The sequence below is a fragment of the Macaca fascicularis genome, chromosome 19 (genome assembly GCF_037993035.2).
Source record: "Macaca fascicularis isolate 582-1 chromosome 19, T2T-MFA8v1.1".
Taxonomy (NCBI): Eukaryota; Metazoa; Chordata; class Mammalia; order Primates; family Cercopithecidae; genus Macaca; species Macaca fascicularis.
The window spans coordinates 2,238,613-2,261,919 of record NC_088393.1 but is presented as its reverse complement, the minus strand read 5'-3'; the positions used below and the strand labels follow the sequence as shown (position 1 = coordinate 2,261,919).

Genomic DNA, 23,307 nt, shown 5'->3' with positions numbered 1-23,307 from the left:
GACTTTCACGCCTTTCGACTGGCCAGACTGTTCTGTCTTATCTTTCAATCTCACGGGCCTTACTCGCTTGCGTAATAGACTAACTCCACAGCTCGTGTGTGCTTCCGCGGAGGGGGATAGTTCGTGCTTTCTACCTACGTCGTGGCCCGACCGCCCCCTCTGCGCGTCCCCGCTCCCAGGCTCTGGACCTCGCGGGGATTCGGGGTCCTTACGAGGGTGCTCTGGAGGCCCAGCTGTGGCGTTCGGGCCCGAGCCGCCCGGAGATGGCGGAGGGATCCGCGTGGGCCGCCGGGCGGGGCACGCGGGGGCGGGGCAGAGGCGGGGCCTGCGCGGGGCGGGGCGGGGCGTCGCGGGGCGGGGGGCGGAACATGTCTCCCGCCGCAGGAAGATGAGGCAGCGGCGGCGGCTGCGGGCGTAGCGGGCCGGAGCGACGCGGCGGCGGGCACCGCGGGCACCGCGAACGCCGCTGCCCCAGGGGCGCCCCGGCCGGCCGCGCGCACGGGCCCCGCGGGACGGGCCACGCGGGGGTGGGAGGGGCCCGGGCCACGCGCGCCGCCGCCGCCGCCCACGCGCGACCCTCGGGGGCCCGACCGCGACGCCCTTTTGTCCGGGGGGGGCCCCGCTTCATGCCACCGCCCCCCACGCGCCGCGTGCCCGGCCGCGCCCAGCAGGTGAGCCCAGCGGGGGGCGGGGGGCGCGGGGCGCGCCTGGGACCCCCGCGCTTTGTGCCCAGGGGACCCCGTCCCGCCTCGCGCGCGTTTTTGGGGGTCGCGGAGGAAGTCGGAGCGGGGGCAGCCTCGGGGGGCGCCCCGCGGCCCGGGAGTCATTGTTCTCCAACTTCGCGCGGCGCCGGGGGGGCGGCGACGTGGAGGGGCCCGGAGCTCGCCAGGCCCGCGCCGCCCCCGTCGGGCCGGGCACTTCGGGAAACTTTGCGCAGCCCTGGGCGGGGGTGCGGGGGGCGCCGGACGGGCTATGCAACTTGGGCGCGAGGACCGCCCCCCCCCAACCCGGGCCCACGGGGACCCCGGGGCGCCCCCTTTTTCGGGTAGAGGGGGGCCCGGCCCGGGCGCCGGAGTTTGTGGGGGGAGCGCGCGGGAGGGGCGTCCTTTTGTCTGCGCGGGGAAGGTGCCGCGCGCTGCAGGCGCTGGTCGGGGCCGGGCGGGCCGCGGGGGGGGCGCGCGGGGAACATCTGCTCCGCGTTAATGCGGGGCGAGGCGGCGGCCGCGCTGCGAGCTTCAAAGGCTCCCGGGTCGCGCCGCCTGCACCGGCTGCGGGGGGGGAGGGGGTCCGGCTTCCCGGGCCGTCCCCCCCCCGCCCCCCGGGGAAAAAGGCGTTTCAGGGCTCCCCCCTTCGGCGCCGCGCAAAGTGGCTTCGAACATCCTCCAAGTCTCTCAAAGTCCTTGGGACGCCCCAGAAGTCTTCCAGCTCCCCTAGAATGCCCGTTTCAGCTCGCCACCCCCCCCAACTAAGTCTGTCTTAAAATCGGTTTCAACTACCCCACGAAAAAGTGCGGTTTCGTAGTCCTCAAAAAAAGTCAGTTTCACACGCCCTCCAAAAAAGAAAAAAACTGAGCGGGGGAGGGGCTGCGCTGGGGCGCCCGCTTCACACCCGGCCTCCAGTTGGCAGACAAAGAGGGGATTTCTCTGCTGCCTAAGTTGGGTCTCCCTCGTCCTCGGAGGCCCCTCCCCACCCCCAGCCTTGGAGGTATCTCCCGGGCTGCCCCCGTCCCCACCTGGGGACCCCTGGGGAAAGTCGAGACTGGAGGGGCCTGGAGTGCATTTCTTTGGGACGGAGATTTTTCTCTGTACCTTTTTCTGGGGGTGGAATGGGTCCTGGCAGGTGGATCCCCCATCCGCCATTCTAGAATGGCGGGGGCACCCTGGTCTTGGGACCCTCTCCCCGCTCAGGGAGGGCGGGTGAGGGATGTTGTCAAAGTTTTGCTTAAAAATAATTCCCGGATACATCGTGACAGTAAAGCAACCTAGGGTTGTTTTTTTTCTTTTTTGAACACTGTTAGGGTTTTTTAGGGGGAGGGAGATTGAGGGTGGAGGGAAGCTTTACTGGTCCCTGCATAGAGTGCGCCCCCCCACTTTAAGTTGTGAAGCTTGTAAAAGAGTTTCGTGGTTTTCTGACTTGTGGATTTCCTTCATGTCGAATTTGGGGGCGACCTTGTCTTCAACGGGCTGTGACGTCTGGGTGGGGGGATCACCAAATTTCCCTCGGAGTGAGGTAGGGCCGGGCTGTTCCTCCTCTTCCCAGGGGAGTAGGGGGGCCTCAGAGGAAACCCGGGGGTGGTTGGAAATGAGAGACGTGGGGAAAGGAGAGGTTCTGGCTGCCCTGCGTGCAGTTTAAACTTGGCAGCTTGACGCCCTGGTGGTCTCTGGGTGAGTTAGGGAGTTTATATTTGCACACCCTCCCCCCATTTTTCAGACTCCCGGTGGCCTCTGGGGAGGGCTCTACGGGGACCCAGACTCTGGAATTCCATCTTCCCTGCCCCTGCTCCCAGGGCTCCGCTGGAACTCAGACCCCAGGGCAGTTGAGGGTTTTTTAGGCGGCTTCCCCACTCTGTGTTTTGGCCACTCACACCTCTTTTCTCCTCCCTGTTTCTCCCTGTCCATCTGTCCCCACGTCCACCATGCAGGGTTTCCAGGCCTGAGGTGCCCGCCCTGGCCCCAGGAGAATGAACCAGCCGCAGAGGATGGCGCCTGTGGGCACAGACAAGGAGCTCAGTGACCTCCTGGACTTCAGCATGGTGAGCCAGGACCCCTGCCCAGCCCCCGACACCCCTTTGCCCCACAGTTCACGGGAAGGTTTTCAGGGGACAGTGTTTGCTGAATACGTCAGTGATGGAGCCTCAGCTGTTTGGATGGGAGGCTCCGGTGGGGCTGGGGGTGTGCGTTGCTCTGGCAGGAGGCTGACACCGCAAGGCAGTGGGTGCGCCATGGGGATCTCACCCGGACGCAGCATGCTACAGTCCACTGCTGTACAAATGGGGAAACTGATGCCTCAGGGGCGTGGTCCTGGGCCCCCAGCTTGGCTGGGTAAGCCAGCTCCGGCCTTGATCTTCTGATCTGTAAAATGGACCTGATCAGGGTCGCTTCCTCCATTGAAGATACAAAAATTAAAAGTTAAGTAAAAGGCCACTGCGCTCCAGCCTGGATGACAGTGAGACCCTGGAGACCTTGTTTCAATAATTGGAAGGGGGCTGGGCACAGTGGTTCCCCCCTGTCATTCCAGCACTTTGGGAGGCTGAGGCGGGAGGATCGCTTGAGGCCGGGAGTTCCAAGTCCAGCCCAGGCAACATAGTGAGACCCCGTTTCTCAAAAAACCAAACCAAAACAAAGCAAAAACAAAACTCAAAAAATTAGCTAATAGAGGTGGTATATGCCTGTGGTCCCAGCTACGCGGGAGGCTGAGGCAAGGAGGATCACTTGAGCCCTGGAGGTGGAGGCTGCGGCGAGCTGTGATCACGCCACTGCTCTTCCTCCGGGGCGATAAAGACCCCTCCTCAAGGAAAAAAGGAGGGGGTGCCTATTACTGAGCAGAAAAGCCTGCATGAACAGGATGGGCACCACCTTCCCCACACAGGACTGCCCTGGTGGGCAGAGGACACGGGCATGAAACCGACTGTGTGTTTAATTAGTCACACGTGGGTGCTGAAGTTAAGATGCCAGGAGCCGGGCTTGGGCCAGGAGGAGGCCAGGTTAGGATTGAGTGGGAATTCGTGGGCCACTCAGCAGACGGCAGCGCCACCATTGTGCCTGTCACGGTTATCACCTCGGAGCAGGCAGGCCCGGTGGGGAGGGTGGGGCGGCTCCCTCAGAGTCTCAGGTTGTTGGGTCTGACCCTGAAAGGCCCATTTTCCATCTGGGTAGATGGAGGCTCAGAGGATGCTGGTCCTCAGAAGTCACAGGGCCCAGGCAGGTGCAGTGAGGCTGGAATGCCGGAGCGCCCTGGGGTACCGGGTGCTGTGAAGGCCTGGGGCCTCGGTTTACCTGCCGTCGCAGTGGGGCTGTGTGTTGCGGATTCCTGGAGAAGCCCAGGGACCTTGGTTTGTTTCTTCTGGCCTGTCTGCAGATGTCCTTAAATCCTGCTCCCGCTACCCCATGCCCAGTAGCAGCGTTTGGGGTTGAAACAGGTTGGAGGAGGGCACTTTCAGTCTGAATTTAACCCTCCCCCATGTGAGGCGCAGGCCCCTGAGGTCTGTCAAAAACAAAAGTCCCCAAACTGAAACAACACCGGCCACCCTGTGGAAAAAAACAGCCCAAAGGCTGGAGGGCCCAAGGCTGCGGAAGGACCATGCTGGTATTTTTAAGCCGCGTTTTATTTTTGCCTCCCTGGCTGAGTAACCCGAGGTGCAGTTGGGTTGTTTTTTGTTAAACTGACAAGTCACAGACCGCTGGGCTGGAACAGAACGGCGGTGTTTTGGGGGGAGGGGGCACAGGTTCAGCCCCAGGACCTGGCTCCTCACCTCCAGCCACTCAGCACATCTCCCCGTCCCAGGTCGGAGCCAGCAGCCCTGTTCCCAGATGAGGAAACAGGCTGGGAGCAGCGAGGTGCCTGTCCTCTCTGGGCGTCCCCCCTCTGGCTTTACCCAGAACTGGAGTTTCACCTGCCTGGCCAGGACAGGGAGGCAGAGGCGGCCCCCATGACTGCCCGCAGCCCTGCTCTGTTCCTGCATACCTGCCCTCTGCCCCCGTCCCAGAAACTGAGTCCTAAGGGGAAGCACTTCCCTGGACCAGATTCGCGTAAAACGAGAGAACAGGGGACTCGGTTCTCTGGTTCTTGAGGGAGAACGCTAACCCAGGCTGTTCCCAGCGCGCCTTGGGCCTGCCCCAACCCAGGCTAGCTTGGTCGGGAAAGAAGGACCTGCCGGCGCTGGCCTGGGCTGACATGCTCTACCTGGGTCCCAGGCAGTCCCTGGGCCTGAGTCGGGGGCTTCAGGGATGAAGGGGGAGCGAGTTCCTGGGACCAAGGCTGTTGGAAGCCAGCTCCCCAGACCCTGCCGCGTGCAAGACTCCCATGGGAGCTTGGGTTTTACCACGTCCCACGCAGCCAGAGCCCTGAGTCCATTTCTCAGAAGAGGAAACCGAGGCTCCAAGGGGTGCAGGGGCTGTTCTGGGCTGCTCACGAGGTCCGCAGAGCCCAGAGGACACGGCCCGGTACCCCGTGGCCCATGCCAGCTTGGTGCAGCGCTGGTGTCGTAGGGGACGAAGCAGGTGAAAACGCAGTGGGCTGCAGCTCCTTCCACGGGCTCGCCCAGGCCTGCCAGTCCCCCACAGCAGGCCTCTGTTTCCCAAATGGGAGGGTGGCCCTTGGAAACCAGGGTCCTGGGGAGGCTGGGCACACCCGAGCCTGCGGGAGGGGGTGCGGTCCTGGGCGAACCCTGCCTGCAGCCCGGGCACCACTCCTACCCGCAAGGCCGTTCTTCCTCTCCAGGGCCAGGGGAGAACGTGGCCTCCGTTTCCTCTTCTGTAGGACCAGGGAGTGGGGGACAGAACCCCGCTTCCTGGGTCCCCTTTGGACTGGAGGATTGTGGCCACAGACGCTGTGCCTTCGCCTCCTGGCTGGCTGCCTGGGGAAGGTGTTGGGGATCTTGGCTGCTCCTCAAAAACCGCCTGGCCCTGATTCCAGCCACTTTGATCACTTGAACCCCAGTGGGAGCTTTAAAACGCAGCCCCTTGGGGCAGGGCGGAGGCGTGTGTTTTTTTCTGTGGCAAAAGGGTTTGTTGCTGTTGGCTTTCCGGTTAATGCTGCTGAGCCAGTTAATCTTTAGGGACTTAGTGCCCTGGGTACTGGTGAGCCGGGCAGGAGGGGGGTGGCAGTCCTGCACCCCTGGCACCCAGGAGCTGGATCAGCGGTGGGGTGCAGCCTCTGCCCAGCCCCTCCAGCTTCCTGCCGGGCCCCGGGCTCCATTCTGTGTCTTCCTCGACCTGCTGCCTGTCTGAGCCTCGGCTTCCCCTTTGGTCGAGCAAACCCATACCCAGCCCTGGTAGGGGGACAGTGGGCGCCACCCCCTGCTCCAGGGCCTGCCATGCAGGGCCAGTGCGTACACCTGAAACGTGGAGTCAGCCAGGGCTCAGGCATCAGGGACCTCTCCACATGTCCCCTTGTTGAGTGTAAACCTGTCAGTTTTTAGAGCTGAAAGGTAAAGACAACATTGTATCACCGTCAAGAGCTGATAAGTTGCATCCTTTGCCTAAATAGGATACCGCTCCCTCCAGAGCAAACGCAGGGGGAACAGCAGGTTTTCAGTGGCAGGGACTCTGTGCCTGGCGGGGCAGCGGGGTCATCGTTGTCCGGAGTTTTCTCATTCTGGGCGTGGGTGTCCGGGGTGCAGTGTCACTTGAGGGCATAGCAGGACGGGCCGGACCTAGATGGAGCCCAGTCTCAGGTCCCTGGACGTCCCCAGCTCTGCTCCCTGCCTGGGTTGGAGCCCAGGACTGTAGGGTTTGATTTGCTGCCCGCCCCACTCACCTCTCCCCTCCCCTCCCTGCAGATGTTCCCGCTGCCTGTCACCAACGGGAAGGGCCGGCCCGCCTCCCTGGCCGGGGCGCAGTTCGGAGGTTCAGGTAGGATCCCGCCTTCCTGCCGGTGCTCGTGGAGTGAGGAGATCGAGGGTCTGTTGAAGATAGTGCATGGGGTGAGGGGAGGCTGGAGGCAGCAGAGGAGGGAAGGGGCCACAGAGGCCAGGTCAGGCAGCGAGCCTGAGGACCCCTGAAATCAGCTGCCCTTGCCTGTGTGACCTGCCTTGGGAGCCCGAGCCCCTCGTCCCCTTGTCCGTCCGGCGCCTGGAGCCTGGGTCTGGGGGTGGGTGGGGCTTTCTCTTAGAACCAGGGTTGGAGCTGGACCTGTGTGTGGGTGGGGATCTTGAGCCTCCGTGTCTCCAGTCAATCCACAAGGGGAAAACTGAGGCTCTGGAGGGGCGTGATGTGGGATCTCGGCTCTCACTGGATTCCACCCACCTTGTGAGCCTCGACCACTTTCATTTAAGCATGTATTAGGCGCTGGCTGTATGCAGGCTCCAGCACCAGGGTGACCGGCCATTGTGGTTTGCCTAGGACAGAAGGGCAGTTCCTGGGACCTGGGGCTTTGAGTGCTGAAACCAGAAACATGCCAGGCTGACCTGGATGAGCGGGTCGCCCTCGCTGATGACATGGCAGTGGGTGGGACAGATAAGGGAGACATAGGGTCTGGGGGCGGCCTGCACATCACAATCTGGAGCGTGGGTGGGGCCCCCCAGGAAGGTCTCCGCAGAGTGGGTGTCCTGAGGGTGAGAGGAAGGGGCCGTGGGAGGATGAAGGGAAGCGTTTGCCAGGCAGAGGGAACAGCCCATACGGACACCCTGTGGTGGGACCGGCCGGTGGGGTGGGGTAGGAGGCGCTGTGTTCATTACAGGTGCGGCAGGGAGCCCTGGATGGTTGTGAATGGAGAGAGGGTCTAGTCTGATGTGCATTTGGGTGGCCCAGCCTGGCTGTCGACAGGATTTGATGGGGGAGACTGGGGGTGGGTGCCCCCGATGCTGCTTCAGAGCCACGGGTCTCTTTGTGGACATCAGCATCTTTCCGGGGAGTGGGGGCCTCGGGATTGGGGCCTCTGAAGCTGTGTCCGTCCTGCCTCTGGGATCTGGGGAGAAAGTGCCATCTCACAGTTGTCTCCAGAATCCCCCGGGGGTGGACCCTGGCTGGAGTCTTGGGGTTTTTTGAGTGGTGGGCAAGGGGGGTCTGTACTTAGGCACCTGTACCCCCGCACGGAGACACATCGCTTTGCTGCCCCCACTGCCTCACACTGGCCTTCCCCTCTGCCTGAGGAAGTGGCCGCAGGGCTGGCCGGAATATGCTCCTGAGGCATGGAAATCCCCAAACACCACCCTGCCAGCCCCCCGGAAACAGCCCCAGGAACCGGACATGCTGACGCTTCCTTGTGTGAGACAGAGGGTCAGGCCTTGGGGGCTTCCTGGAGGAGGAGGCGCAGCTACCAGGGCCATACACCCTCATTCTCCTGGGCCTCTGCCTGGGCTTACAGCAGGCCCTGATGGGGAGGGTGGGGTGGGATGCGTCTTCCCTCATCCCCTGTCCTCTCTCACCCCCTCAGCCCTGGTGCGGACCCCTAGCTGTGAAACTGGTGCCGGGGTAGCCAGAGCTGTGGTGTGTGGACCGCCTGGTCCTGAGAATGCTCCCTCTGGGATTGCCTCTGCCTGGACGCCCAGCCCGGTCCCAACAAGAACGCTGTGAATGTTTACAGATTGATTTTCTGTGGTTCCCACAGAGTCTCGTGCCATGCCCTGGCCCTGACCAATATTGCAGGTTGGGAGTGTCTCGCCTTGTGCCCCCACACATCAGGGAGGCTGCGGAGGGCCCAGTGAGGCCCAGTATGTTGCATTTCTTGCCTTCGAGGGACGTGATGTGGCTGCTGCAGCGCAGGACCCCCCAGCTCCTGGACACAGCGGGGTGACCCCTCCCAGTTCAGTCCGTGTATTAACGCCTGCCTGAGCCTGGGGTGGTGCAGGATGCAGAGCCTCAAGGCCTAAGTTGGTGGCACCCTCATCACTGCCTCCACTCCCCCAGGCCCACAGGTGCGGCCCTTCCGAAGCTCCCGCAAGATGGGCTCCTGTTCTGTTCCCTCGTCAGGTTCAGCCAGTCCGTGGGTGCGGGCGGCGGAGGGATCCCGGCAGGGCCGGGAGCTGCAGTAACTCATTTCCCCTCTCCCGGCTTTTCCTCTCTAGGGACCCGGGGAGAGAGGAGTTTGGGGCTCATTAGCAGGATGGAGCCCCGGAGCTGTGGGATCCCTTCCCAAACCTTGGCTTCTTGCTGGAACAGTGGGTGCAGCTTCCTTCCAGGCGGGGCCCAGTTGGCTTCAGGGACCCCGCCCTTCGCCAGGAGTCCCCAGCGCTGATGGGGTCCCCCAGCCGCGTTCTCCACCTTGGCCCCTTCCTCATGCGTCCTATTCTAGCACCCTTTTTAAGTCGCTTTTCTTTTCTTTTTATTTTTTTTTGAGACGGAGTCTCGCTCTGTCGCCCGGGCTGGAGTGCAGTGGCCGGATCTCAGCTCACTGCAAGCTCCGCCTCCCGGGTTTACGCCATTCTCCTGCCTCAGCCTCCCGAGTAGCTGGGACTACAGGCGCCCGCCACCTCCCCCGGCTAGTTTTTTTATTTTTTAGTAGAGACGGGGTTTCACCGTGTTAGCCAGGATGGTCTCGATCTCCTGACCTTGTGATCCGCCCGTCTCGGCCTCCCAAAGTGCTGGGATTACAGGCTTGAGCCACCGCGCCCGGACTCACTTTGCTTTTCTTAAATTCATTTGCAAGGAATCTTTAGATTTGAGAAGCAGAAACCCAGGTGAAAGGTGTCCCTGAAAATTAATTAGACATAAGCTTTACCCTGTGAAGATCTACCTGTTCTTCGATATTTATTAATACGTAAAAATTGGTGTCGAGAGAGGAGTTAGGTATTGGGCGAGGTGGCTTACGCCTTTAATCCCAGCACTTTGGGAGGCCAAGGCAGGAGGATCACTTGAGGCCAGGAGGTCAAGGCTGCAGTGAGCTGTGATTGAGCCACTCCACTCCTGCGTGGGTGATTGCGAGACCCCAATTCAAACAAACAGAAAAGGGCCGGACACAGTGGTTCTGCCTATAATCCCAGCACTTTGGGGGACCAAGGCAGAAGGATCGCTTGAGCTCAGGAGTTCGAGACCAGCCTGGGTAACACAGCAAAACCCCATCTCTACTAAAAATACAAAACTTAGCTGGGCATGGTGGCGTACACTTGTGGTCCCACCTACTTGGGAGGCTGAGGCAGGAGGACTGCTGGAGTCTGGGAGGCAGAGGTGGCAGTGAGCTGAGATCACGCCACTGGTCTGCAGCCTGGGTGACAGAGCCAGACCCTGTCTCAAAACAAAAACAAAGCAAAAAAAGCATTAGAGATGAATGAATAGGAAACCAAGATTTTCTGGTTGTCTGGATTGGAAGACATTTAAAACGGAAATAATTTTTGTACGCCTTCTCCTGCCCACTGCCTCCCATTTTTGGAAACCCTCAGGCACAGGTCCCTGAGTGACAGCTCATCTTCTGCCAAAAAAGACAGGATCTGAGGCCATGAGAGACACCAGGAAATTGCTTATTGACAGACGAAAGGAAAGTTCTTTCCTAGTTTTCATTTCCTGGTCGCTTTCTCTGTCCGTGCGATTGTAAGTTTGACACACGCTCAGAGTGAAAATCCACAGAACGGCACCTGCGGATTCTGATTGAGAGAAAACACTGGAGGAACCCGGCGCACGAGTTATTTCCTCCGGGCGCGTGTCTGGGAGTGGGACTGCTAGGTCCGTGGATGTGTTTTCACGTTGAAAACGTCCCTTGTGAGGTCGGGTGCGGTGGCTCATGCCTGTAATCCTAGCACTTCTGGAGGCTGAGGCGAGAGGCGAGAGGATTACCTGGGGCCAGGAGTGTGAGACCAGCCTGGCCAACGTGGTGACAGCGTGGCGTCTCTCATTTAATAGGTGACAAAGATCATGTCCTTTCGCCTGCCACTCATTTGATGAATAGAGGGTGGTGGTCTTTTTGGAAGGGGGTTGACCCTGTGAATGGCTTTTTGGTGAATTTTCTGTTACTCTCTTGAGCCCTCATCCTTGAAGTTGATCCGTTTTTTATTCTGAAGTCATTCGGGATTCACGGGAAGTGGCAGAGTGTTCGCCTCTCACCCAGCTACCCGCAGTCCAGCCACCTGCAGTCCGGCCACCCCCAGCCCAGCCACCCCCAACCCAGCCACCCCAGGGGTACTGTCCCACCCGCCCATGGTGCCGCATCAGACCTAGGAAGCCGACGTGGGTGCCATCCACAGATCCTCGTCAGATTCCACTGGCTTTACACGCACGTGTGTGTGTGTAGTTCTGTGCAGTTTTGAGACATGCACCTTCCTTAAGCCTGGGAATCAGCAATCTGTTCTTCATCTCTACAATTTTTTTTTTTTTTTAAGACCGGGTCTCACTCTTAAAAAAAGTGAGTGCACTGGAGTGCAGTGGTGCAGTCATAACACACTGTAGCCTTGAACTTCTGGGCTCAAGTGATCCTCCCACCTCAGCCTTGTGAGCAGCTGGGACCACCTAGCTAATTAAAAAATGTATTTATTTTGTAGAGGGCTGGGTCAGCAGCTCACACTAGTAATCCCAACACTTTGGGAGGTCGAGATGGGAGGATCACCGGAGCCCAGGAGTTCAAGACCAGCCTGGGCAACAGGGAGAAACCCTTTCTCTGTTTAAAAAAAAAAAAAAAATTTTTTCAACTGGATGTGGTGACTCACACCTATCATCCCAGCATTTCGGGAGGTCAGGGTGGGTGGATCACATGAGACCAGGAGTTCAGGACCACCGTAGTCAACATGGCAAAACCCCCGTCTCTACTAAAAATAATAAAACTTAGCTGGGCGTGGTGGTGCATGCCTGTAATCCCAGCTATTCAGGTGGCTAAGGCATGGAAAGCACTTGAACCTGGGAGGCGGAGGTTGCAGTGAGCTGAGATTGCGCCACTGCACTCTGGCCTGGGGGACAGAGGGAGAGCCTGTCTGGAGAAGAAAAAAAAAATTGTATACATGGGGTCTTGCTGTGTTCCCCAGGCTGATCTTGAATTCATGAGCTCAAGTGAACCTCCCACCTCAGCCTCCCGGAGTGCTGCAATTACATGTGTGAGCCACTGTGCCCAGCCCAATTTTTCACTTTTTGAGTATTTTGTGTAAATGGAATCCTGTAGTTTGCAATCTTCTGAGATTAGCTTTGATTCTGTTAGGTTAGCATAATTCCCTGGAGATCCACCCACGCTGTTGGCTGTATCATTTTTTTTTTCTTCTTATTGATGCCTCATTAACTTTTTTTTTTTTTTGAGACAAAATTTTGCTTTTTTTGCCCAGGCTGGAGTGCAATGGCGCAATTTCGGCTCACTGCAGCCTCCACCTCCCCAGTTCAAGCGATTCTCCTGCCTCAACCTCCCGAGTAGCTGGGATTGTAGGTGCCTGCCACCACGCCCGGCTAATTTTTTGTAGTTTTAGTAGAGACGGAGTTTGACCACATATGTTGGCCAGGCTGGTCTCGAACTCCTGATCTCTGGTGATCCACCCACCTTGGCCTCTCAAAGTGCTGGGATTACAGGCGTGAGCCACCGCGCCTTAACTTTAACTTTTTAACAACTTTTTAACAACATCAGTGGTACAATTTACATCACCTTTTTTTTTCTTTTTTTTTTTTTTTGAGACAGAGTCTCGCTCTGTCGCCCAGGCTGGAGTGCTGTGGCCGGATCTCAGCTCACTGCAAGCTCCGCCTCCTGGGTTCCCGCCATTCTCCTGCCTCAGCCTCCCGAGTAGCTGGGACTACAGGCGCCCGCCACCTCGCCCGGCTAGTTTTTTGTATTTTTTAGTAGAGACGGGGTTTCACCGTATTAGCCAGGATGGTCTCGATCTCCTGACCTTGTGATCCGCCCGTCTCAGCCTCCCAAAGTGCTGGGATTACAGGCTTGAGCCACCGCGCCCGACCCTTTTTTTTCTTTTTGAGACGGAGTCTCACTCTGTCACCCAGGCTGGAGTGCAGTGGTGCAATCTTGGCTCACTGCAGCCTCCGCCTCCCGGGTTCAAATGATTCTCCTGCCTCAGCCTCCCGAGTAGCTGGATTACAGGTGCCGTCACAACACCCGGCTAATTTTTGTATGTTTAGTACAGACAGGGTTTCACTATGTTGGCCAGGCTGGTCTCGAACTCCTCACCTCAAGTGATCTGCCCACCTCGGCCTCCCTAAGTGCAGGGATTACAGGCATGAGCCACCGCTTACATCACTGTTTCTTGAGCACTGTGGATTGGACACGAAGCTTGGCTTATTCCCTGGGAATTCACAGTTCTAACAGGTTAGCAAAATAGGTGCAATTATTACCCCGTTTTACTGGTAAAGAAGCTGAAACTTTCCGAACTAACTGCCTTGTGCCGCCTCCCTGTAACGCCCTGTGCCTAACCCTTTATGGTTCTTACTGAATCGCACACGCTATTCGGGAAGGATGTTAGTGTTTTGTTTATGTTGCAGCCTTTTTTCTTTTTTCTTGAGACGGAATCTCACTCTGTTGCCCAGGCCGGAGTGCAATGGCGTGATCTCGGCTCACTGCAAGCTCCGTCTCCCAGGTTCACGCCATTCTCCTGCCTCAGCCTCCCGAGTAGCTGGGACTACAGGGGCCCACCACCATGACTGGCTAATTTTTTTTGTATTTTTAGTAGAGATGAGGTTTCACCATGTTAACAAGGATGGTCTCGATCTCCTGACCTCGTTATCCACCCGCCTTGGCCTCCCAAAGTGCTGGGATTACAGGCGTGAGCCCAGCCTGTTGCAGCTTTTTTTCTAACTCTTCGTTTATAAATGTTGATGCAGATTTTTTTTTTTTGAGATGGAGTCTCGCTCTGTCGCCTGGGCTGGAGTGCAGTGGCCGGATCTCAGCTCACTGTAAGCTCCACCTCCCAGGTTTACGCCATTCTCCTGTCTCAGCCTCCCGAGTAGCTGGGATTACAGGCGCCTGCCACCTCGCCTGGCTAGCTTTTTGTATTTTTTAGTAGAGACGGGGTTTCACCGTTTTAGCCAGGATGGTCTCGATATCCTGACCTCGTGATCCGCCCGTCTCGGCCTCCCAAAGTGCTGGAATTTCAGGCTTGAGCCACCGCGCCCGGCCTGATGGGGATTTTTAGTTTGTTTTGGTGGCTTACAGGTGTAATTTTCATCTTGCCAAGTCTTTTTTTTTTTTTTTTTTTTTAAGACAGTCTCACTATCACCAGGCTGGAGTGCAATGGCACTATCTCAGCTCACTGCAATCTCTGCCTCCCAGGTTCAAGCGATTCTCCTGCCTCAGCCTTCCAAGTAGCTGGGACTACAGGCACGCGGCACCATGCCTAACTAATTTTTGTATTTTTAGTAGAGACGGGGTTTCACCATGTTGGCCAGGATGATCTTGATCTCTTGACCTCGTGATCCGCCCGCCTCGGCCTCCAAAGTGCTGGGATGACAGGTGTGAGCCACCGCGCTTGGCCTCTTTTTTTTTTTTTTTTTGTCCCTAAGAGACAGGGTCTCACCATACTGTCCAGGCTAGTCTTGAATCCCTGCTCTTGTCAGCCTCCTGAGTAGCTGGAACTACAGGTGTGAGCCACTGCACCCAGCTAATTTATTTCACTTTATTAATCATTTCATTTTCTTATTTTTTTTTGAGACAGAGTTTGGCTCTTATTGCCCAGGCTGGAGTGCAGTGGCACGATCTCGGCTCACCGCAGTCTCCACCTCTTGGGTTCAAGTGATTCTCTTGCTTCAGCCTCCCAAGTAGCTGGATTACAGGCACCTGCCACCATGCCCGGCTAATTTTGTATTTTTAGTAGAGACAGGGTTTCTCCACGTTGGTCACGCTGGTCTCGAACTCCTGACCTCAGGTGATCCAACCTCAGGTGATCCACCCGTCTCGGCCTCCCAAAGTACTTACAGGTGTGACCACCGGCGCCTGGGCATATTTTTTAGCAGATACGGGGTCTCCCTCTGTTGCCCAGGCTGGCCTCAAACTCCAGGGCTCAAGCGCTCCTTTTACCTCCGGCTCCCACAGTGCTGGGACTGCAGGCGGGAGCCGTCATGCTGAACCTCTGATGGATGGTTTTCTGCCCTGGGTGCCCTTCCTGAAGCTCTTTTTAGTTCTGGGTGGGAAGACTCGATCCCTTCGCATGGGCCTGTTCCCACCACCTCAGGGTGAGGAGTAGGCAGCAGAGGGAGTTAGGGGGAGAAAAGCATACCTGTGCAGCCCCTGGCAGAGGAAGGGAGTGAGAACAGGTGAGAAGCAGGGGACCGGAGCAGTGAAGGGTTCAGGGTGGAGCTGAGGCTGGGTGAACGTCGGCTCTCCCGTGAGGCTGCTCAGGACACACACCTTGGCCCGGGACCGAGCACCGCTATGGAGAAAAGGAAGGCTGGATGGGCCTGCGAGAGAGCGTCCCTGACGATTCCTGGGGAGAAGCACTTGTCTGCTTTGCTTTAAAAGCCACGCCCTATAAATAAGGACCACATCCTTGTTATAAAAATTGGGTATACCTATTTGGTACAAAGAAAACTTCTAATATGAAAGAAAGGGGCCAGGCGCGGTGGCTCAAGCCTGTAATCCCAGCACTTTGGGAGGCCGAGATGGGCGGATCACGAGGTCAGGAGATCGAGACCATGCTGGCTAACACGGTGAAACCCCGTCTCTGCTAAAAAATACAAAAAATTAGCCGGGCGAGGTGGCGGGCGCCTGTGGTCCCAGCTACTCGGGAGGCTGAGGCGGGAGAATGGCGTGAACCCAGGAGGTGGAGCTTGCAGTGAGCTGAGATCCAGCCACTGCACTCCAGCCTGGGCGACAGAGCGAGACTCCGTCTCAAAAAAAAAAAAAAAGAAAGAAAGGAAGGCGGGGCACAGTGGTTCACGCCTGTAATCCCAGCGCTTTGGGAGGCTGAGGTGGGCGGATCACGAGGTCAAGAGATGGAGACCATCCTGGCCAAGATGATGAAACCCCATCTCTACTAAAAATACAAAAATTAGCCAGGTGTGGTGGTGGGTGCATGTAGTCCTAGCTACTCGGGAAGCTGAGGCAGGAGAATCACTTGAACAGGGGAGGTGGAGGTTGCAGTGAGCAGAGATTGTGCCACTGCATTCCATTCTGGCGACAGTGAGACTCCATCTCAAAAAAAAAAATGTATAAGCCATATCCTTTCAGAACAACGTAGTAAAACCAGAAATAAAAGACCAGAAAGCAAAAAATAAACAGCCTCCCTGCTGGGAAGTATCCAGATTCCTTTTTTTTCCAGTTCTTGGGTTAAAGAGGAAATTAAAACGGTTTTGACAATAGACAGAAGTTGGCAGTAAACTCGTAGAAACTGTGAGGTGTGGCCAAAGCCGTGCTTGGGGGAAGAATCATAGTCTTCTGCATTCTCATTATTAGCGCAAGTAGAGCAAAAACAGAAACAGATTAAGCTTTTTTTTGTTTGTTTTGAGACAGAGTCTCGCTCTGTCACCCAGGCTGGAGTGCAGGGGCGCGATCTCAGCTGACTGCAAGCTCCGCCTCCCGGGTTCACGCCATTCTGCAGCCTCAGCCTCCCTAGTAGCTGGTACTACAGGTGCCCGCCACTGCACCCAGCTAATTTTTTGTATTTTTAGTAGAGATGGGGTTCACCGTGTTAGCCAGGATGGTCTCGATCTCCTGACCTTGTGATCCGCCCTCCTTGGCTCCCAAAGTGCTGGGATTACGGGCGTGAGCCACCGCGCCCGGCCTCATTTGGCTGTTTGAAAATGTTTGGAGGCGCCTGTCTTTCCACCTGCGCCAAAGGGCTGGGATTCCAGGCGTGAGCCGCCGCACCCCGCCCCGTTTGGCTCTTGGATAAGGTTTGGAGGCGCCTGTCTTTCCGCCTGCGCTGGGAGGCCGAGGGCGCCACGGTCCTCAGTGCGCCGACTTTTCGGTGGTTTTTTTGTCCTTGACTCCACTGCCCTGTGCATTTTCTCTCATTGATTTTTCTTCTGGAGGATCTGCTTCATTGGCGAATCAATATTGATCAATTGACTGCTTTTCTCTTTATCGGCATTTCTTCTCTTTCTAAAGTTTTTGGTGACTTTCAGATCACAGGTCCCCTTTGCTGACTTCTGCCGTCTTCCGTTCCATCACTGGGGTGTTGAGGATTCCGCCCCATGAACCCCATCCCGTTGGTTTCCATAATGCATGTTTTTCTCATATTACTGACATTTGGTTTTGTTTTTTGTTTTTTTCTAATTTCCTCTTCAGGTCAGGTGGCTTCAGAGGTTTCTGAGTTCCAAGTTGGAGGTCCCTTCTTGACTTCTAGGTCTCCAATGCCAAAAATCAGCTTTGGCTTAAATGGTAGCTGCTGTTTGGAGGACGCAGAGCTCCTCTGCCGAGGCCGAAACATGGATTATTTTTGTCCTTCGTGAGTACTTGAGGGACAGTTGGATGTGGAGCTGCAAGGCCTTTGAACCATATTTAGATTTTTAATCTGTTTAATGTCAGGCTGAGAGCAGCACCGTGCCCCTCTGTTCTGTTTGTCGGTTTCTCTGTTGACGTATTTGGATGCCAGGTTTGTAGGCCCTTGTGGGCTGAGACAGTGGGATTTCGTTGTGGGTTGAGCCATCGTCAACAACAACAAAAACCCTCCCTCGGTTGGTCGTGGTCTCTCACGCCTGTAATCCCAGCACTTTGGGAGCCCAAGGCAGGTGGATCACCTGAGGTCAGAAGTTCAAGACCACCCTGGCCCACATGGTGAAACTCCATCTCTACTGAAATATAAAAAATTAGCCGGGCGTGGTGGCAGGTGCCTGTAATCCCGGCTGCTCGGGAGGCTGAGGCAGGAGAATCACTTGAACCCGGGAGGCAGAGGTTGCGGTGAGCCAAGATGACGCCACTGCACTCCAGCCTGGGCGACACAGCGAGACTCTGTCTCCGAAAAAGAAACCTCCCTTTAATTGAAACTGATACGAATGTTGCGACCCTTCCTTTTTGTTGGCATTGCTTGGCAGCTCTTTGTGCACCTGGTTGTATCTCCTGAGTCGCTTGTTTCAGGACTGTCTTTCGTAGGCATCGTGTTTTTAGCTTAAAGACATGAAGCACCTGTCCGTCTTCATTCTCAGCCTTTGCTTCCATCATCTGATTTTATATTTTTGCATCTGTGTGCTTCTGACTCCGGACTGCTTCCCCTGGTGTGTGATTTCTGAAGCTCTGTGCAGCTTTGCGGCTCTGCCAGTGGCTCTTTTCCTAGTTTTGAATAACACGTTTAAGGCCACGATCGAATAGTGGCTAGTATTCTGCGTTGTGAATAACACATTAAAACACCGTTTCTCGTGCTCTCAACTTCCGAGGTGAAATCACATCTGCCCCCTTCTGTTGGAAAGTGAAAATTGAGCCTGTGTATTTCTCTTCCCTGCTGGTATTTGCTCTCAGTAAATTGCTACTTTTAAAAAACATTGTCGGCCGGGGGGCGGTGGCTCAAGCCTGTCATCCCAGCACTTTGGGAGGCCAAGACGGGTGGATCACCAGGTCAGGAGATCGAGACCATCCTGGCTAACACGGTGAAACCCCGTCTCTACTAAAAAATACAAAAATCAGCCGGGCGCGGTGGCTCAAGCCTGTAATCTCAGCACTTTGGGAGGCCGAGACGGGCGGATCACGAGGTCAGGAGATCGAGACCATCCTGGCTAACGTGGTGAAACCCCATCTCTACTAAAAAATACAAAAAAACTAGCCGGGCGAGGTGGCGGGCGCCTGTAGTCCCGGCTACTTGAGAGGCTGAGGCAGGAGAATGGCGTAAACCCGGGAGGCGGAGCTTGCAGTGAGCCGAGATCCGGCCACTGCACTCCAGTCTGGGCGACAGAGCGAGACTCCATCTCAAACAAAAAAAATTGTGTCTTCATAATTGTGTATTTGCATCTTACTAGGAAACACTTGTATCATTCAATAGTGACTGTTACTTATTCTGAGGACCTGAGCAAATGGCAGCTATCTTTTGCCTCAGTGTCCTCATCTGTAGAATGGGGATAATGTAGCCATTGCAAGGATTCAGTGAAATGAGAAAACTCACAAAGTGCCCGCAGAGGGCTTTCCTTGTGTGCCTGTCCTGTTACGGGTTCTAGGAGTCTCTGATTTGTGGTTAAACGTGCTCACCATCTCCTTCATTCTCTAGAACCCCCAGGCTCTGCCATTTCTTTGAGGATCCGTGCGGCTTACAGGTTTAGGACAGTCTTCTGGCTTTTTAGGGTAAATCATTGAACTTCTTGAACTTCATCCTTTATATTCTATGTTGGGTTCCCTCTTGTGTCTCTCTTTTTCTTTTCTTTTTTTTTTTTTTGAGACAGAGTCTCGCTCTGTTGCCCAGGCTGGAGTGCAGTGGCGCGATCTCGACTTGCTGCAGGTTCCGCCTCCCGGGTTCACGCCATTCTCCTGCCTCAGCCTCCCGAGTAGCTGGGACTACAGGCCCCCCCAACCTTGGCCGTCTAGTTTTTGTATTTTTAGTAGAGATGGGGGTTTCACCCTATTGGCCAGGATGGTCTTGATCTCTTGACCTCATGATCTGCCCGCCTCGGCCTCCTAAAGTGCTGGGATTACAGGTGTGAGCCACCGCGCCCGGCCCCGGGTTGGTTTCTGAGCTTGTTTTGAGGGGCAGGTTCTCTGATCCCCACACTCGGGTACCGTATGCTGGTGGTTCCCATAGACATGGAAGCAGGAGCGAGATGGGGGTCTCAGTTATCTCTGTGGTCTCTGAAATTCAAAGCGGGTACGTTTCTCTAGTTGTTACTTATATCTGTGCTCGACGCCCACTCTCGGGTCCAGCTCTGCCCTCGTGGGAAACCCCAGGGCCTTGGGGGAGTGGGGTTGTGAGGCGTCCCCGGTTCTATGGGAGGAGGTTGTCCCCGGTTCCGGCGGAGGAGGTTACGAGGCGCCCCTGGTTCCGGTGGAGGAGGTTGTCCCCGGTTCTATGGGAGGAGGTTGTGAGGCGTCCCCGGTTCCGGCGGAGGAGGTTACGAGGCGCCCCTGGTTCTGGCGGAGGAGGTTGTGAGGCGTCCCCGGTTCTGGTGGAGGAGGTTGTCCCTGGTTCCGGCGGAGGAGGTTGTCCCCAGTTCCGGCGGAGGAGGTTGTCCCCAGTTCCGGCGGAGGAGGTTACGAGGCGCCCCGGGTTCCAGTGGAGGAGGTTGTCCCTGGTTCTGGTGGAGGAGGTTGTCCCCGGTTCCGGCGGAGGAGGTTACGAGGCGCCCCTGGTTCTGGCGGAGGAGGTTGTGAGGCGTCCCCGGTTCTGGTGGAGGAGGTTGTCCCTGGTTCTGGTGGAGGAGGTTGTCCCCGGTTCCGGCGGAGGAGGTTGTCCCCGGTTCCGGCGGAGGAGGTTGTCCCCAGTTCCGGCGGAGGAGGTTGTCCCTGGTTCCGGCGGAGGAGGTTGTCCCCGGTTCCGGCGGAGGAGGTTACGAGGCGCCCCGGGTTCCGGTGGAGGAGGTTGTCCCTGGTTCTATGGGAGGAGGTTGTGAGGCGTCCCCGGTTCTGGCGGAGGAGGTTGCCTGTGTTGCCCACACAGCCTCAGGGTCCCTTTGCCAGAGGGCACATCCTGCCGCTTTAGGGGCTCTGGGGACCCCCACTCTTAGGGTGGTGTGTGGTCTCCACTCACTTTCTGTTCAGCCTCAGGTTTGTCTGCTCACGGGAGGGCCATGGGGCCCTGCTTTGCTGCCCCCCACCGCCAGGCACTGGGGCAGACGGAAGAGGGGCTTCGCGGGATGTCCTCAGCGCCCCAGCAAGGAAGGGCTCTGTGCTGCCCCAGAAACGTTTTCTCCCCGACTCCGGATCCTGAGAATGCTGGGAGTGTGCGCCACAGCCTGCGGCCCCTGACCAAGAAGACAAGTCAGAAAGATAAACCCAGGGCAGCTGCAGCGCGCCAGCCAGGCCTAGGGCATCCTGGTGTTTTACCTTCTCCCGTAGCGTGAACTTAGATAAAATGGAGGCTGGGCCTGCTGGCGCACGCCTGTGATCCCAGGGCTTTGGAAAATACAAGGTGGGAGGAGCGCTTGAGTACAGGAGTATGAGACCAGCCTGGGCAATGTAGTGAGACCCCATCTCTACCAAAGAATTTTTTTTTAATTGGCCAGGCATTGTGGCTCATGCCTGTAATCTCAGCACTTTGGGAGTCTGAGGTGGACGGATCACCTGAGGTCTGGGGTTCAAGACCAGCCTGGCCAGCGTGTGAATTACCTGGGTATGGTGGCGGGCTCCTATAGTCCCAGCTATGTGGGAGTCTGAGGCTGGAAAATCACTTGAACCCAGGAGGCAGAGGTTGCAGTGAGCCGAGATCGTGCCACTGCACTCCAGCCTGGGCAACAGCAAGACCCTGTCTCAAGAAAAAGAAAACAATTTTTTTTTTTTTTGAAATAGAGTTTCGCTCTGTTGCCCAGGCTGGAGTGCAGTGGCACGATCTCGGCTCACTGCAAACTTTGCCTCGTGGGTTCACGCCATTCTCCTGTCTCACCCTCTTGAGTAGCTGGTTCTACAGGTACCCGCCAGCACACCTGGCTAATTTTTTTGTATTTTTAGTAGAGACAGGGTTTCACCGTGTTAGCCAGGATGGACTCGGTCTCCTGACCTCGTGATCCGCCCGCCTCGGCCTCCCAAAGTGCTGGGATTACGGGTGTGAGCCACCGTGCCCGGCCGTTAAGTGTAATTTTTAATGCGCTTGAAAAAATGCTGGCCACGTTTCCAGCGGTTTATAGTGTGGCTCCTGTATTGGACAGCAGAGGTGGAGAACATTTTAATTCTCTAGGAAAATGTTCTTAGAAGCAGTTATTTATGAGTGAAATGAAGATGTTGAGGATGGGTGTTTTGGGGGCCTCCGCTGTGTTTCAAGCAATGCTGAGGACAAAGAGGGGCACCAGGCTGGGAAGGGGCTCAGGCAGGGGGCATGGGTGGGGGTCATCTCATGTGTTGGGGAAGAGGAGAGTGACGAGGTCAGGGAAGAGTTTGGTCTTTATCCTGAGGATGACGGGAGCCATGAGAGAGGCTAGAGGGAGGGAGAAGAGCCAAGTTTTGCTTCTAAAGGTTCCATCAGGCTGCCTGAGGATGTCGGCAGAGTTGGGAGGAAGCTGCTGCAGGGACGGGGCTTAACCCGCTGCTGTATAGCTATGGGGCGAGCTGCTGTTCTTTGGGAGGAGGGAAGGTGAGAAGACTCCCAGGACTTTAGCCTGAGCACCTGAGTGGGGGGCTCATTGCAGAGCTGGGGCTACAGGATGAAGTCCCAGGCCCGTCTGAAGCCAGACCACCTGGTGGTGTGCTTGAGGGTTTGGCAGGGGCAGTACATAGGGCTGTGCTCAGGGCCCGTGTCCACCAAGAGTTTTGCTTGCCCAGCATGGTAACCCCACTCCTGGTACTGAAGTCTGTCAGTTGGGTTTCTTGTGCAGAGGCAGCTGAAGCCACTTGGGCAGTCTTCTGTATGAAGGTCAGCCAGCCCTCCCCAGAAAGGACCAGGGAGTGAATATTTTTGGCTGTGCAGGACAGATGGTCTCTATTGGAATTATTCAACTCTACTCTTGCAGCAAAAGCAGCCGTAGATAGTACATGGACAAATGGGCACAGTGTGTGCCAATAAAACTTTATTTAAAAAGCAAGCTGGGGGCCAGACTTGGTCCATGTGTACTATTTGCTGATCCCTGCTGCAGACAAATCTCAGTCCTACCCAGTATTTACTGAGCACCTTTTGAAGCCCCCCCTCCCATTTTGCCAGCAAGCCACCAGGCAAGGACCAGTCCCTGGTCCCTCTCAGGAGGGGACCCAACAGGGACTGGGGCTGGGAAGCCACCAGCATTGAGCGTTCCTTGGCCACCGATGGCCTCTCTTGAAGCAGCATCATTCGTTGTTATCCTCATGGCAGCCCAGGCAGGTGGGCAGCTTCCATACCCCTGTGACTGGAATAGGAACCGAAGCCCAAGGGATGGGCAGCTCCTGGGGCCCTCTCCCCAGCTCCCCCATGCCGTCCACTTGCAGGCCTCTCCCTGAGGCAGCCAGGCTGGCCCAGGGCAGGAAGGTGCCCTTCCTGGTTAAAACTCCGCAGTGCTTCACCAAAGAGATCACAGAAAACCAGACTCTGACAGCAGCGTCTTACTCTATTAGTACATTTTAATTAGAAAAGGAGCAGGGGATGCATTGTGAATATTCATGGTGGATTATTAAAATGCATAATTAATCGGTGGGGGGATTTTAATAACTATTAATGTGGGGGCTGTCCCTATTTTTGTCATTTCTAGGAGGAGGAGGCCAAGGACTGGGTGAGGGAGGGTTCCCCGAAAGAGCAGAATTGAGGCATTGCCTCTGCCAGGGGCCTATTGGAGTGAGCCTCGGGGGCAACCTGGGCATGGAGCCCCAAGGAGGCCCCCCACCATGCCACGCCTTCCAGGGGGTGAGGGCTGGGTGCCAGGAGCCTCCCGTTTGCTCAGTTGGGGGTCTCTGCACCTCCTGGGGAGCGGACTATGGCCAGAGGGGACCAGACAGCGGACAGGTGGCGTATAGGCAAACTGAGGCCCAGAGGGTGCCGGCGCTTTGCCCTCCCACCCACACAGCCAGCGCGCCCTGGCCAGCAGCTGCCCTGTTCGCCCGTCCCACATGCAGGACCAGGACCTCGGGGTGCAGATGGCCTAGACCTGACAGCGAATGCCGTGTGGATTCCTGGAGACTACAGGAGCCCCCTGCCTGGCCCCCAGCTCAGCCAAGGCAGCATCCCAGCCCCCTACTCATAATCACATTGGAAATTTTTGATTAGAAAACAAA

The 23,307-nt window shown here is 56.7% G+C and overlaps 1 protein-coding gene across 22 annotated transcripts in view; it reads left to right on the top strand.

Annotated features, from left to right (window-relative positions):
• The first annotated feature begins 363 nt into the window (after positions 1-363).
• TCF3 (transcription factor 3) overlaps positions 364-23,307 on the top strand; it is a 46,091-nt gene continuing 23,147 nt past the window's right edge. For 12 of the 22 annotated variants that reach the window (XR_012428198.1, XR_012428197.1, XR_012428196.1 and 9 more), the window contains exons 1-2: positions 2,642-2,752; positions 6,500-6,572. Coding sequence is in view for 16 of the 22 variants with exons in the window: in XM_074025260.1 (XP_073881361.1) it covers positions 2,681-2,752; positions 6,500-6,572 (145 nt within the window). In the remaining 6 variants the exon portion in view is untranslated. Of the gene's footprint in view, positions 672-2,640; positions 2,753-6,499; positions 6,573-23,307 lie in introns of those variants that run through there. The other 10 variants (XM_074025253.1, XM_045380108.2, XM_045380109.2 and 7 more) reach the window with 2 other exon arrangements.